Consider the following 14,795-nt stretch of genomic DNA (forward strand, 5'->3'; position numbering starts at 1 on the left):
TCGCACCAGCACTCGCCCATCTTGTCTCGCGCCACACTCTGTTGCATCGGGTCTCACAGGAGCAGGTCTCTAATCCACTGGCACTTGACTCGACAGTGCATGTGCTACATCCTTTTTACAATCTCTAGATTATAAAACACTGCATTCTGTCAGCAATGTAACGCGGCAGTAACCTATAGAGACCTCGGCTTGTAACTATACTCTAATTTCTATTTTGAAAATAATAACGTGTTAAATTACTCAGTTACTAAAAAAGGAATCAAATTACAGTAACGCGTTACTAAGTAATGCGTTACTGCCCAACACTGCTCCTGTTACAGGGGCCCCCCTAGTGCTCTGGGCCCTGGGTTGCATCCAAATTTGCCAACTGGGTTAAAGCCGTCCTGCCAATAGCATTTGACAGAAAAGAAGCATATGCAAATTTACATTTAAACAATGAAATTGCTTGATTCCGATTGGTGGAGTCAGTCATGTCGAGAACAAAGTGTAGTCTACCGTCCCACACTCAAATAGGGCCAGGTCTGGGTTGTAGGAGCATAGCATGCAAACTGCAAACCAAACCCCACAAAAACGAGCTAACTGGACATCACACAGCCCAGGAAGCAGCGATTGGCCCCATCAATAATTAACTTCAATTACATGAATCATTCATTTCTCCTCCAGCCTGGACATGCACCTGTAGCAACATATTTCATTACAGAAACCGGATCTTAGAGCTTTGGAGATGTCGCGTAGTGAAGATGCATTCGGGGTGGATTTCAGAGCTCAGTGAAGCACCTGACAGACACGTCGGCAGCTGATGTGAGCTCTGCTGCTCACCCCCTTCAGCTGAGCTCAGGAGGGACCCGTCACACACAGCGACAAACACACTCCCACTCTGACAAGTGAAAACGCCTCATCTCAAACATCCTCGAACCGCTGCTGCAGAAACAGAAAGGATGAAATAATCAAAACTACCCAAGCATGATGTTATAGCTAGTGAGGAACGGGTCTGCCAACATGATCTGTGTGTTGCATCAGGATCTGCCTCTTGCTTTATGCCAATTACCCTCATTATCAGCTGTGCTTTCAGTGGCACAGACACGCTCGGCTAAAGAGAGATCAATAGAGAAGCACAGCCCAATGAGGGGCGACACCTGGACCGCATGCTATTGTCATGAAGAGGGCTCATTACCAGGCTCTCTGCCGAGCAGGTGTAACATCGCCACGGCGACACGATGCAACTCTAGAAAAATTACAGCAGCTTTGGATGAGCACAGTCAAGCTGTTGTCAACCTGTTAGCGTCAACAGCTACCCCGGATCTCATTATGAGGATAATGCAAATACATATCTCATTTGCTCACAATTAACAGTACGGTGTTTCACATCACTGACACTCAGCTCTACTTGCATACAACATTTAAAAAGGTGGAGAAAATACATACATGTATTGCTCATAAATGAAAGAAAGAAAAAGTTTTCACAAGAAAATTTTGGAACATTAATCCTGAAGAATGCAGTCAATAAAGCATCAAAACTTTAATGTTTCAGACTAATTTAGATTATATTGGGAAATGCCATGTAAAGCAGTGAAATTTATTTATTTTTAATATCACAATGTGGGATTATGAAGCACAGGAAATATAAAAGATAATCAAATATAAACTGTACTGATTATCTGTTTAATAATAATCGGTTTAAAATATGATCTGCAGACTGTTTTTTGGGTCAATGACAAATAAGAAAGATCAAAATGAGTAGTTCTGTGCATGTTGGATTCATACATTTAAAAAATTTATTAAATATAAATAAATTCAAAATAAATACAGCATATAAAACATGCTTTTTGTTAGTTGGTAGGGCTTCAATTGAAAAAAAATTAAAACATTTTATGGTAAAAATACTAATTTTAAAAATACAGTTCATGATACAAATATAATAATGCTCATGAATTTAAGAGGTCTTCATAAAGTTACTGGACATACATGCATTTTTTTAATGTAATGAATTTTACACAGGGTCATTAGGGTCTAAAGGGGTCCTCTTTGTGATTATCTTGTCACATGTCAACACAATGAAATGACTTCCTGCAGGTTGAAAACCCTAACAACACCAACTTGGTGTTCAAAATTGAGTTGATTTTTCTAAATATTTCAAATATTAGTAATGTTTTAAAATAAAACTACTTAACTTTGTAATGAAATACCAATAAAATATCACCACAAGTAATCTCATTTTTATTTTATTTCTAAAAAACTTAAAAAATTCGGACAAAAAACCCCCCCCCCCCCGAGATTCACGTCCCTGGCCCTTTAACAACAGCCTGCAAACCTTTAGTGCAGATAAAGAGAATCAGATTTGAACCGGATGACAAGAAGCCTAATTCGATTCCCTTTAAAATTAGGGAAACACATTTGCATCTAATAACTTACACGAACATCTAAATAACGGGCGAACACTTTGTAAAATCAGTATTTATAATATAAACCGAAATGCATTACTTTTATCGGGCACCGCTCTTCAGACCGACTTCAGCAACCTGTTGATGCATCCAAACCTGAAGCTTCCAGACCCAAAGAAACATGGCATGACTAAAAACGACATGTTTCTCTTACAATTAAAGATATTTCAATTGAGCTTGTTAGTCAAACCGGACCTGGCGGGTCCACATCAGTATCTCCGAATCGACTCGCGCACTTCCACGAGAAGTAAAGCGATTCCTGAAGCAAAGCAACGGCGGAACAAAGCGGTTAAGTTGCTCCTGTGACCGATCTCGAACAGTTACGGCTTTTGAAGAAAGTTGACCTAGTTACGGTAACTGGTTAGCCAGTTAGCTCGTAATTTAACCCATCTGATTAACATATTTACGGATTTCTTACAGACGCAATAACCGACATGTATGGCATTCGGCGTACAAACACAGCACTTGGATTTCTCCGCTAATTAGTTTAACCGATCTCAAAACAAACTGACCTAAGTTAGCGAAGCAGATGGGCTAACCAACTAGCGTGCTAATGTGACTCCAGACAGCGAAGGAGATCGGGGCGTGAAAACACGTTAAGATGTACATTACTCAACCGCCGTCGCCCGTCAAATTTACATTCAATTCATTTTGATTTGTCTAAGCAGTAAAAAGATATTCACCTCAGCCTTCTGCTTAGATCTGCCCTGGCTTTACTGTTCTTTTCCCTCTCTCTCTCTCCTCCAGTTGCTGCTGCTGTTGCTGAGTGTTGCTCCCGTTGGTAAGTAACTGTCTCCACGACTACAGTCACTATGGCGAGCGGGGGTCTCGAGGCAACTGTTGCTACCGTCCTCTTCATACGTCAAGGGCTAAATAGCGAAAGGGGGCGGGGCCAACCTCGAGCCCCTCCTAACGCATTCTACGCCGAGCGGTTAATGTTTGATTCCCGCGGAGAGCGGCTCATAAACGCGCCTCGACTCTGCTCTTCGCCGCCAAAAAGTTGTCATTTTACCGCGCTAACTGCCAGATAAAGGTGCTAAAAACGACCCATTCCAGCAGTTCGTTGGTTACATGTCTTTCCGCATGGTTTGACAATTTAAAGTAAAAAAAAAAAAGCTTGGTTAGTGCACTGCATAACCTATTTTAATATTTAATACTGATACATTTACAAAGTAATATCTGAACAACGCAGCTCTATAAACGGTAGTACAATCTATAAACATTAAAACCTAAACTGTCCATAGTGTCAGGCGTAGTTCCCAACAATCACCGCTTGGTGGCGGTATATCACCGTAGATGAAACATTGCTGTTTTCAAAGCGTATATTATACAAGATTATATTCTATAAGCGCATACAGTATATTGCAAACTATTTTAAAACTATATATGTGAAGCAGTTAAACCTTTCGGTGATAAACCTCTAATTAATTTCTAACTGCATCATGCTGCATTGTTTTCATATCACTTCATTACGTACGTGTAATTTTTCAATGTAGTAACTGGTGTCGTTATTATCTTGGAATTAAAAAATAATAATAATCCATAATCGAGTTTTGTTAAAAACGTCTGTCTTGGCAGTCTACTGCACTTTTTTGGAAGAAATTATAAAAGTATTATGCTTTTGCCAACTTTTTTATTTGATTTTTTATTTTTTTTTATTGTCGTTTTTTAAACTTTGAGGACATATATTTGTTTTGATTATTAAACGTTTGTTGTTGTTGATGATGTTGTTTTGTTTTTAAAGTTTAATACGACACTGAGCTAATAAATTAGACCCTGAACGATTAAAAAATTATTATTATTATATAAAATCCCAATGAAAAATGTGTTGTAAACGTTGTACAATGCCTTCGTTTATTCTTTACACTATTCAGATTACGAATGTTTACGTGTTCAGAACCACAGAGTGAAATGCAGTATATATTGTGTGAAACTGATTTCTCAGTTTTGGCGTTAGTGTACCTGGTTACCAAGGAGACGGCGGTGTCGATGAAGAGCATGCTCGAGAGTTACTCGGGAATCAATACAAGTGAACAGCAGGTGGCGCTCGAGAGCTTTGAAGGAAGTGACTCTCAGTATATATTATTGGCGCTCTCCTCTCGTGAGTTTATGAGCCGGGCGTGAGCTTCGTCAGGTCAACCGGTGTGTGTTTCTGTGAGTCTCACGCATAAACAGACACATCAGCGTGCGTTATCTTTCTCTCATCGCGATTCACAACTGACTTCAAATCTGGAATTTGCATAAAACTTGCAGTGAGAACTTTTAACACCTGGACATCCGGATATTATTAACTAACGGTGAGTGGAACATTAAATATCTCAATGAGAATGTATTTGTGAGTGTTATATTAGTGATGCTAAAAGTTAAGTCTGTGATTGCTACTAGTTACTTGTGTTTACATTAGCCTAATTAGCGACCAAGCAAGACATTCGGGTTTCTTAAGCGTGAAACGTGCATGTCTGTCATACGCATGTCATATCATTCAAACTCTTTATCAAGTCAAAAATAAATCTTTAAAGGGGTCCTGTTTCGGGGGTGTACTAGAACAGGCTCTCGTGCTAGGTTGTTCGAAAAGCACATTATTTACATACATCAACGAGCCGTTCGTTGTAGTTTTTGAAAAGTGATTTCTGTTGAATAAAATATCTCCTTTTGAATTGGACTTTGAGCGTTGTAACTTTGCAGGTCTTTTTTATGCTCAAACAGCAACATTACAGACTAACTAAAGTTGAAAAAGTGAAAAAGCATAATAGGACCCCTTTAAAAAAAACTCAACTTCAAAGTGTTTTGCACTTTATACGATATGTAACATTTAAAAAATGAAGTTACATGCAGCTCTCAACACCTTTTCTTAAAAAATCACAAAAAGGTGATTGAGTGACAAATACAGTTTTTTTTAATTGCCTGGTAACCCTAGCAGCCACATCCCCGCGAGATTTGTAGTACAAACTGACGCGCGAGTAACCTTCCTCCAGAGATGCTTCTCTGCCACGGCAGCAGCGCTGAGGATCGGGGATTTGCTCAGCGGTCACGTGATCGCATGGCTATGCAGAGCCACGCCGTCATTGGCTGCTGGAAGGTCTGACTATGGTGGAGAGAAACATCATTACCACCTAACTATTTACACTACCCTTGGTACTCATGGGTAGACATGTTTGCCTATGCGTAAGTAATAGGCTTGTTTGAGATGAGCAAATTCGGCGCAGAATCGATCACCGCGAGATGCATGCCGGTTAGAAAAGTGTCCGAGTGCAAAATAAACTCTCGCGACGGCGAGGCGGCTGTGTCGGATTATGCAGTCGAGCGCAGTTGCTCTCCACCGACTGCGCTGATCAAAGGCATGATGGGAAACGACTGACTGACGTCACAGCTTAATGCTCATTGGTTCAGACAACCGTGATGCTGCGTTCTCTTCTAAAATATTTTATTTTTATCTGATTTCATATGATTATGTATTGAAATGATGCATGAATGTTCCCAAACACTATGACAGCGCGATCTCTGTGTAAGATAATGTGATTGTTGTCATATTTCTATAAAAATCTAAAGTACATGTTTGTATTAAAGTAAAAATGGATGATAAATACACCTTTCGTATGGAATTAAATAGCAAGCACTTTGAGTGTCTTGTTCATCATATTTATTTTCATATAAAAGCAACAGAACTGAAATGATATCATGTTTATTAGCAACACAGCATGTACGTGAGAATAATGTGATATCTGTCTTTGATCTCGTAGGTATCTGTTCACTTCTAGAGGTCAGAACTGTCCGTCTTGACTGCGCTTATTTCACTCCTCCCCTCACTGCAGCCGCCTACTCTCGCCTTCATTTCAGGCAAGGCAAGGTGCATCTCAAACAAGCCTAATGATTCCCGAGAAATGCAAATTGTCACCTAATGGGGTTTCTAGGATAGTCAAATGATGAGATCTTGAGTTAGTTTGTGGTTGTTGATGCAGTGAATGAAATGATCCACTGCATTCAGAGTGAGTTAACAAGCCACAGGAGATCACTGACTGAACATCAGGTAGTTTCCTTGAGGTTTGAGGGTCTGACTCATTCGGTTCAGTGCCCACTTTGGTGCTAGGGATTTTGTGCTGTGGAATCTTATTTCTGCTGCCACACAATCAATCAATCAATCAATCAGTCAATAAAGTAATTGCAGCTTTCTCACAATTATGACATTTTTTCTTGCATTTTACATGTCCAAATTGTGAGAGAAAAAGTTGCAGTTACCTTATTTATTTAATTATTATTTTGTGGTGGTGGAAAAAAACAACTGGTAGGTGTAAATAAAAAAATTAAACATCGTGAGATGTAAACTCGGAATTCTGAAGGGAAAAGTCAAAATTGCGACATATAAACTTGTAATTCCAAGAAAAAAATGTGAGATAAAAGCTTGCAATTGACCTATCGGTAAGCCCCTCCCCTCAAATGCAGATGAGCCAATGGCAGTCAAGTATCATTTGCACGGGGAGCGGAACTCGGACATCTTTAGGTTTCAGCGCCATAGAGAAACATTGGAAGATCCGAAGCTCGCATCGGTTTGATGGTGTTTATGCTACAAAAATGGAAAACGATGTGCCTAGGGTACTTACGTAATTCTAATTAGGGTAACACTAATTCTAGTTATCCTGAGAGGATACGCAATGTAATTTATTTTATTCCATTTCCTAAATCCAACCAAAACAGAGCAAAATAGCATTCAACCCCAATCACAATGAAGACAAAAACGTTCATTTTCTGGTTGTCATACTCTCATTAATTTACACTTTTCATCTGCTCAAGCAGAACGTTAATGTCATCTTGTGCTTCAGCAAGGTATCTCTGGCTAAAACTAGCTAACGGTAGAGTTAGTGAGTCCATGCTAACTTACAAACCCAAATAGCAAACTGTTCTCACGTCATATACTGTGCAGTGAAAGTTAACACATAAATGAAGGTCTATATTAGAGTGCCTCTCCATATTAATCTGTTTAGATGTAAATTAATGTAATCTTACTCTGCGCTATATGAACGGTGTTGATCCTGCATGTTGTCATTGCGATCGTGACGACCGTAACATAATTATCCCGTTTGCATTGTGATCTGTATTTTTACATATTTTTTTTATATCTTTTATATATCCCTCCATGGCATATTTTAGTCCTATTTGAAGGTCCATCTGTGTCCCAAATTTATCAGAAACGCCTTGGAAGAAGGTTTTCACCGACAACTGTCATTGTAAGACAGTGAGCAACTTTGTTTGTCCTAGTGAGCAACAGTAACTAAGGGGGGCGGGGCTTAGCGATAGGTCAATTGTGGGGAAAAAGTCAGAATTGTCGCAAATACCTTTTTATTCCGTGGCAGAAATAATCCTCTATAGTCAGCAGATCCTTGATTACGAACAAGATGTTTGGTTTATTTACGCTCTTTTGTTTTTTTTGTTTTTTGGTGAAAGTATGTGTATTTGTTTACTAGATCCAACTAATAATATCATTGTTTATACTGTAGCTGAAAAATATCAGTTTATGGAAGTTAAATAGAATGAATAATTATTTTAAAAGATTTGTTTAGACTGATTTCATGCCCATGTATTTTCTACGAATCCAGAATTTCAAAAAATAGAGATTGTTAATGAGTCAACAGAAATATTGTCATGTGTTCTACAATAGTAAACACTCTGGATAATAAACCATATGGTGGGTAGTGTTATCAGCGTCTGACACCACTCCTTTGGTAAATGTTTAAATAACATTCAAACTGTGACAGCTGGTTCAGATTTAATGGTGAAATGTAAATAATCTTTAGTAAACGGATTACTTAGTAACCTTGGGGAAGGAAATATATATAATATTAGGACTGTCAATCGATTAGAAATTTTAATCTGATTAATCACATTCTTTTTCTGTGATTAATCGCACACTTCATGAAATTAAGCATAAACCATTTATCTTGTTTCAAATGTTTATTTTGTCATCATTTGCTATATCCAGCAAAATAAACCAAAAGATTGAAGGGTGATTCTCAAAAATCTATATTTTCTGCAAGCTTTTTTCAAGATAAATTTAGATGACTTTCCAAAAAAGGACACTTAGAAACTCCAAAAGGACACCAAAGAACCAAATGATATAAGGAGCCCATATAAGCACACATGAAAGAAAAAAAAAATCTGAATTTTATAGTATGTGTACAGTGCAACACCAAAGAGCTTTTCTAAATTTTAGAGAAGCCAAGTTGCGATACCGAACAGGACCACATGGAAATACCAAAAAAAAAAAAAAGACTAAACCAACCGCCTGCTGACTGCATACATCTACTACAGTACACGGATCCATTCCGTATAACTAAACACAGCAACATAAACATGACAAATCAAAACATTATCGTGAATGTGTGTGGAAACAACGTGAATGTACGGAAATGTCTGTGCCTGTGCATAAATACAATGTGTGATCAGTGCGTCAAGAGCACTCATACACGCATTATTATAACGGACTCACACGTGCTTACTGTACTGTAAGACTCCTGTGTGCCACCGCAATCGTCTTTACCTTGGTTGCAGTCTTCATCCATCAAAACTTTACTAGCGAGAGGTTATCAAGTCGAGAAACCGTAGTTTGCGTCTCATCTGGCCATACAGCGGTGGGATGTGTTGACAATTCGTTCAGTCTGTACTTCACACAGCGCGACGTGTGAGGGCTCGTGCTCTTCAGAGACAATCGGAGAATATGACAGAGCTCGTGTTTTAAAGCGAAACACACTGGAATTAATAATTCACTGAAAACGCAACACGAGTCTCTGTTCTCTCTGCCATCTCTGATATAATCAGCCTGGTTTCCTTTATATTAGCGCTGTTTTGGACGGATTGTTTGAATGCATTCACATACTGGATCATTGTCTTAAAATTATCTAATCGCAAGCAGAGTAGCAAAATGGGGTTAAAGGGTTAGAATAGAAATTGTGCTTCAGTAATTTTGCCTTAATTGCGTTCAAATATTTTAACACGTTAAGGATTGTAAAATTAATCGCATGCGTTAACGATGACAGCCATAATATATATATATATATATATATATATATATATATATATTAGTTAGTATATATTTGACTACATCTTGTGCATTGATTTGCATGGAAGGACACTGAAGGAGGACAATGATGTCAATGTGAACTTTCCTGTTTCAAAGGAAACTGCGCTTTTCCTGTTTGTGTGTGCAGAAGGAGTAATTTCCTGTTCCAAGTGAAACTGGGAAATGTGTAATGGGATAAGGACACAAAATTCAGGCTGAAAGAAAAAGTTGTATTACATCAGTCAGTATTTTACATGACGTGCTAAAATGTACACAATTGGAATATTTGGTTTCAGAGTTTCTCTGTTTTCACATGACCATTTTCTAAAAGCTTTAAATTTCAGGTCATATGAGATCAAATAAGAACTCGTATATATTAGTGAACTGTTTTAAGATGACTTGTTGAAATTAGGGTGATGTTTACTAAAACTTTAACCAGTCACTGTTAAATGGACTCTATTTTTGACATTATAAAAAGATTGCTCTTTTTCCTCCATTAAATAACAATATTTGCTGTGCACAAAGACAAAACAAGCATGTCTCTATAGTTATGTGCATATTGTTCTGTAATTTTCTGTTGCTGCCAAATTACATTCACATCATTAAATCTCAGAGAATTTTTTTTTAAAGAAAAATGTAGCTTCCTGCTTCAGTGTGTCTAAAGTTAAGATGTAGATCTAGTGATATATATATATATATATACACACAGGTGCATCTCAATAAATTAGAATGTTGTGGAAAAGTTCATTTATTTCAGTAATTCAACTCAAATTGTGAAACTAGTGTATTAAATAAATTCATATATATATATATATATATATATATATATATATATACGTGCAGTTTCGACATGCCTGTTCTAAACTAAACTATCTTTGGGGTCAGAAGCCTGCATTTCACATATTTATTATCTTTTTACATAAAAAAGTTTTCAAACGTCTCACCAAGGCTACATTATTTGATCAAAATACAGTAAAAACAGTTTGTGACTGTGAGATATTATTACAAAATTTAAAAGGACTGTTTTCTATTTGAATATATTTAAAAATGTAATTTATTCCTGTGATGGAAATCTGAATTTTCAGCATCATTACTCCAGTCTTTAGTGCATGATTCTTCAGAAATCATTCTAATATGCTTATTCTGTGCTTAAGAAACATTTCTTAATATGATCAATGTTGAAAACATTCGTGCAGCTTACATATTTGTGGAAGCCATGATGCTTCAATGAACAGCATTTATTTTAAATAGAAACCTTTTTTTAACAATGTAAAAGTATATTCAATCAGTTTGATGCATCCTTGATGAAGAAAAGTATCAATTTCTTAAAAAAAAAAAAGGTTCACAGACACAGGATGCTAATGCAACAAATGAATGAGCAAAGTAATTTGCATACCAGTGACACATGTAAATAGAGCAGATCATCTTTGAAACTGCATGCACTAAATTTTCCCACTACAATAAGTTCCTAGTTTAAATGGCAATGGCTGAAAAAGTATCACGTTTATTTCTTCTTTCCCAGAACCTCACCTCATTAGCTTTGTAAAAGAAACAAACAAGAATGCTGCGGCGCCCGGGGAGCAGTTGGGGGTTCGGTGCCTTGCTCAAGGGCACCTCAGTCGTGGTATTGAAGGTGGGAGAGAGCGCTGTACATTCACTCCCCCCACCTACAATCCCTGCCGGTACGAGACTCGAACCCACAACCTTTGGGTTATGAGTCCGACTCTCTAATATGATGAAAATTACAGGCCTCTCTCATCTTTTTAAGTGGGAGAACTTGCACAATTGGTGGCTGACTAAATACTTTTTTTCCCCACTGTATGTGTGTGTGTGTGTGTGTGTGTGTGTACAGGCATTTTGAGATCTGATAGACATTAATACAAGGATGAAATTTCAACCAGTTGAACATCAGCTGATATATTAGTCATTAGGAAAGAAATATTGTGTTTTTGCTGTCGAGGCCATGTAGCACTATGAATGCAGTATATCACTGTAGAGTGAACATGGCCATGACCGCATATTCACAGCTTTGGAATGATCACTTGACCGCAGATGGCTGATTAAGATACAGAAATGAAGAGAAACGGGAATGTGCTGGAAAATGAAGATGTGTATTTCTAGATAATGAAATGACTGGCAGTATTCAAGCATTTTGGAAATTCAGGTTTAACGTAAAGGTTGCTTGAGTTCTAAAAATCCAGATAAATGTCAAAACTAGCTTACAGTGTAGTGTGGGAATCTTATGAATGTTCTAAAATGCTGATCAGTTCCATCCTCACCCACCAGCTACAAGACACACAAGGGAACATCAGTCAAACCAGCAATGAGATGCAGTGTCACATGGGTTCATAAATCTCAAATGAACCCTTTCGAATTTTACCACTATGCCTTGAGTTTCCAGACAAGGGAGTCTATGAGGATGTTATCAGGCGAGCTGACGTCAGCCAAGACAAGGATTTGCATCTGCTATTGTTGAGTGCATGCTGAGAGTCAGTTGGGGCTGAAAGAGTTTAGAGAGTGTCTAAGAATCTCTTGCCATGGCACCTGCTGAGGGCAGATGAGGACGGCTCTGCTGGGAGGGAAGTTGCCAAGGTGAATTGATTGAAAACGAGGGAAAGGAAGAGGCTAAATCATTCTAACTGACAGAGTAAAAGACAAATGTGTATTTTTCACTAACAAAGTCTTTTTTGGACATGTAAATACAGTGGTGGTTTTTTTTTTGGAACATTGAGTTAAAGATGAAAAGGGGTTTTCAAGCATCAAAACAATAAACAGTAGACACCCACTAAGATGTCATTCAGTGTAAAAATACTTTATATACCAAACAATCTTGTCAGTACTACCACAGTACTTGTTGCTCATAACTATAAAAAGTCACCATATTCATTATCTCATCCATAAAAGCACCTAAAACCAAAACAAAACCTTTGTGCAAGAGGTCATGAAGCACGAGGCTGATAAATAGCACCAGGTTTGTTTTTCATGCCCTGGGTTTATTTCAGACTCTTTCACTTTGCTCGGTACATCTGAAAGCCTGTTTTTCTTTGCTCTGCTGGGAGGGAAGTTGCCAAGGTGAATTGATTGAAAACGAGGGAAAGGAAGAGGCTAAATCATTCTAACTGACAGAGTAAAAGACAAATGTGTATTTTTCTCTAACAAAGTCTTTTTTGGACATGTAAATACAGTGGTGGTTTTTTTTTGGAACATTGAGTTAAAGATGAAAAGGGGTTTTCAAGCATCAAAACAATAAACAGTAGACACCCACTAAGATGTCATTCAGTGTAAAAATACTTTATATACCAAACAATCTTGTCAGTACTACCACAGTACTTGTTGCTCATAACTATAAAAAGTCACCATATTCATTATCTCATCCATAAAAGCACCTAAAACCAAAACAAAACCTTTGTGCAAGAGGTCATGAAGCACGAGGCTGATAAATAGCACCAGGTTTGTTTTTCATGCCCTGGGTTTATTTCAGACTCTTTCACTTTGCTCTGTACATCTGAAAGCCTGTTTTTCTTTGCGCTGACCATTTCTGATTGTTCTCATCATGTGAGCCCTGCTGCCAGAGCTCATTACAAAAGGGCGGTAGCGTCACTGGCATGTGTTTTCATGGCAGCGGTGTGTAAAAACAACAAGCTGTTTTAAAGGTGCCGAGGTCAGGCTTTGGAATGGAGAGGGCAGAAGATAATATAAGGGTGGGTAGCAATATTTTTCTGGATGTAGTGACGCGTTTCCTTTTTTCGGAAATGATACCCTTACTGTTCAGTCCACCCTGAGAGATAAGGAGCCAGGGGCCATGTTTGGAAATTTTGTGGAATAATATGGTCATCTGCCTGAGCAATTGACCTTTTTATGGTTTTCAATAAGACTATTTATTGAGGGTTGTTATAAAAGGTTGTATAAAATGAAGTGAAGGGAGACTAATCTGATTTTGTACAAATTGTTCCCAAATTTTGATATAATAGTGAATGATCTTCTTTGATTGAAGGGAAAAAAACTGTATGTTGATTTCATATGGGAAAACCCTACTGAGGAAAAAGGAAGGCCCTGTCTATTTAGATCATTTTCATGCTTTTCTGGCCATGTGACAGTCACACACTCGCTTCATGTGCTTACTTTTAGATTTAGGCTTTGACTCAACATCCTATTCACTGTTGAATTGTATAGTCCAAAATTAGCTGTTGACCATGCTTACTTGAGCATGAATTTTCTATAAATATTTCAAATCAACTCAGAGTAAATATAATGTAAAAAGCATTAATTTAGTTCCAATCATTTATATTTTTATGTTTTTATTTTATTTTATACATGTCTCCACTCTGGTCATTAAATTGTATATATCTGCTAAAGGCCACACTTTTCTCTAGATATTGACATTAGGCACTGAAAACACTAGGGATGTAACGATTCACTCAACTCACGATTCGATTCACGATTATAATTTTTTTTTAACAAAATGAGATTTAAGACAAATTATAAATTAAATGTGTCCTTTTATTATTGCTTGGACAAAATTCTGCACATTTCTTTGTCAAATTGAAATATAAAACTATAATAATATACTAATATAGCACTTGCATATTACTGCTCTTTTGTTGGTTTTGATTGCTTTTATTGTCCTCATTTGTAAATCGCTTTGGATAAAAGCTTTGAATCGATTTTCAGCCGGCTCGCAGTTAATCGTTACATCCCTAGAAAACACTCTATGTCTATTCTCATTAGTGACTGCGTGTGAACCTACGGCCATGTCCACAGCTGAAGTGATGGACCATCCTGGAGACACGAGCCTCCTCCAGTCCTGTGGAACAGCAGACAGTCTCGCCTCGCTGGAAGATGCCACCGCTGAGTCTACAGCAAAGTCAGTTCCATTTCTTTTCTTGTTTTGTGGGCAAATACACTTGCATGCATACTAGGTCAGGTCTGCAACTAAATTCCCATAGTTATTTATACGTACAAGCTTGATTAGCCACATTAGTTTTGTGTTTGTAAACGTAAAAAAAGAAAGCATGTGGGATTGTTGTCATTGTATTAAAAACTGGTTGTGTTACCACTGGATGTTTGACTCTGCCAATGCAGGTTCATAAAATAAAGATACTTTTAACATAATGATAACATCAATACATTATTACATCATCACTCTTTATGTCCTTTACAGTTGTTGTTGTGTAAAGGAAATAAAATAAAGTAGTATCAAGGAAAAATAAGTAAAATAAAATAGAAAATAACTATTTTGTTATAATATATTTTATATATATATATATATATATATATATATATATATATATATATATATATAT

At 37.4% G+C, this 14,795-nt stretch overlaps 2 protein-coding genes across 5 annotated transcripts in view; one reads left to right on the forward strand and one right to left on the reverse strand.

Annotated features, from left to right (window-relative positions):
- Positions 1-3,314, reverse strand: part of rfx2 (regulatory factor X, 2 (influences HLA class II expression)) — a 45,678-nt gene extending 42,364 nt beyond the window's left edge. For all 4 annotated transcript variants that reach the window (XM_016273043.1, XM_016273045.1, XM_016273044.1 and 1 more), the window contains exon 1: positions 3,125-3,314. The gene's annotated coding sequence lies outside the window, so the exon portion shown is untranslated. The remainder of the gene's footprint in view (positions 1-3,124) is intronic.
- Positions 3,315-5,584: 2,270 nt separating this feature from the next.
- The window catches only part of LOC107585914 (long-chain-fatty-acid--CoA ligase ACSBG2-like), a 20,867-nt gene continuing 11,656 nt past the window's right edge, over positions 5,585-14,795 (forward strand). Inside the window, exons 1-2 of the mRNA XM_016273094.1 lie at positions 5,585-5,606; positions 14,221-14,356. Of these exons, the coding sequence (XP_016128580.1) occupies positions 5,603-5,606; positions 14,221-14,356 (140 nt within the window). The 5' untranslated portion in view covers positions 5,585-5,602. The remainder of the gene's footprint in view (positions 5,607-14,220; positions 14,357-14,795) is intronic.

Source organism: Sinocyclocheilus grahami, unplaced genomic scaffold (genome assembly GCF_001515645.1).
Source record: "Sinocyclocheilus grahami isolate Dianchi unplaced genomic scaffold, SAMN03320097.WGS_v1.1 scaffold75.1, whole genome shotgun sequence".
Taxonomy (NCBI): Eukaryota; Metazoa; Chordata; class Actinopteri; order Cypriniformes; family Cyprinidae; genus Sinocyclocheilus; species Sinocyclocheilus grahami.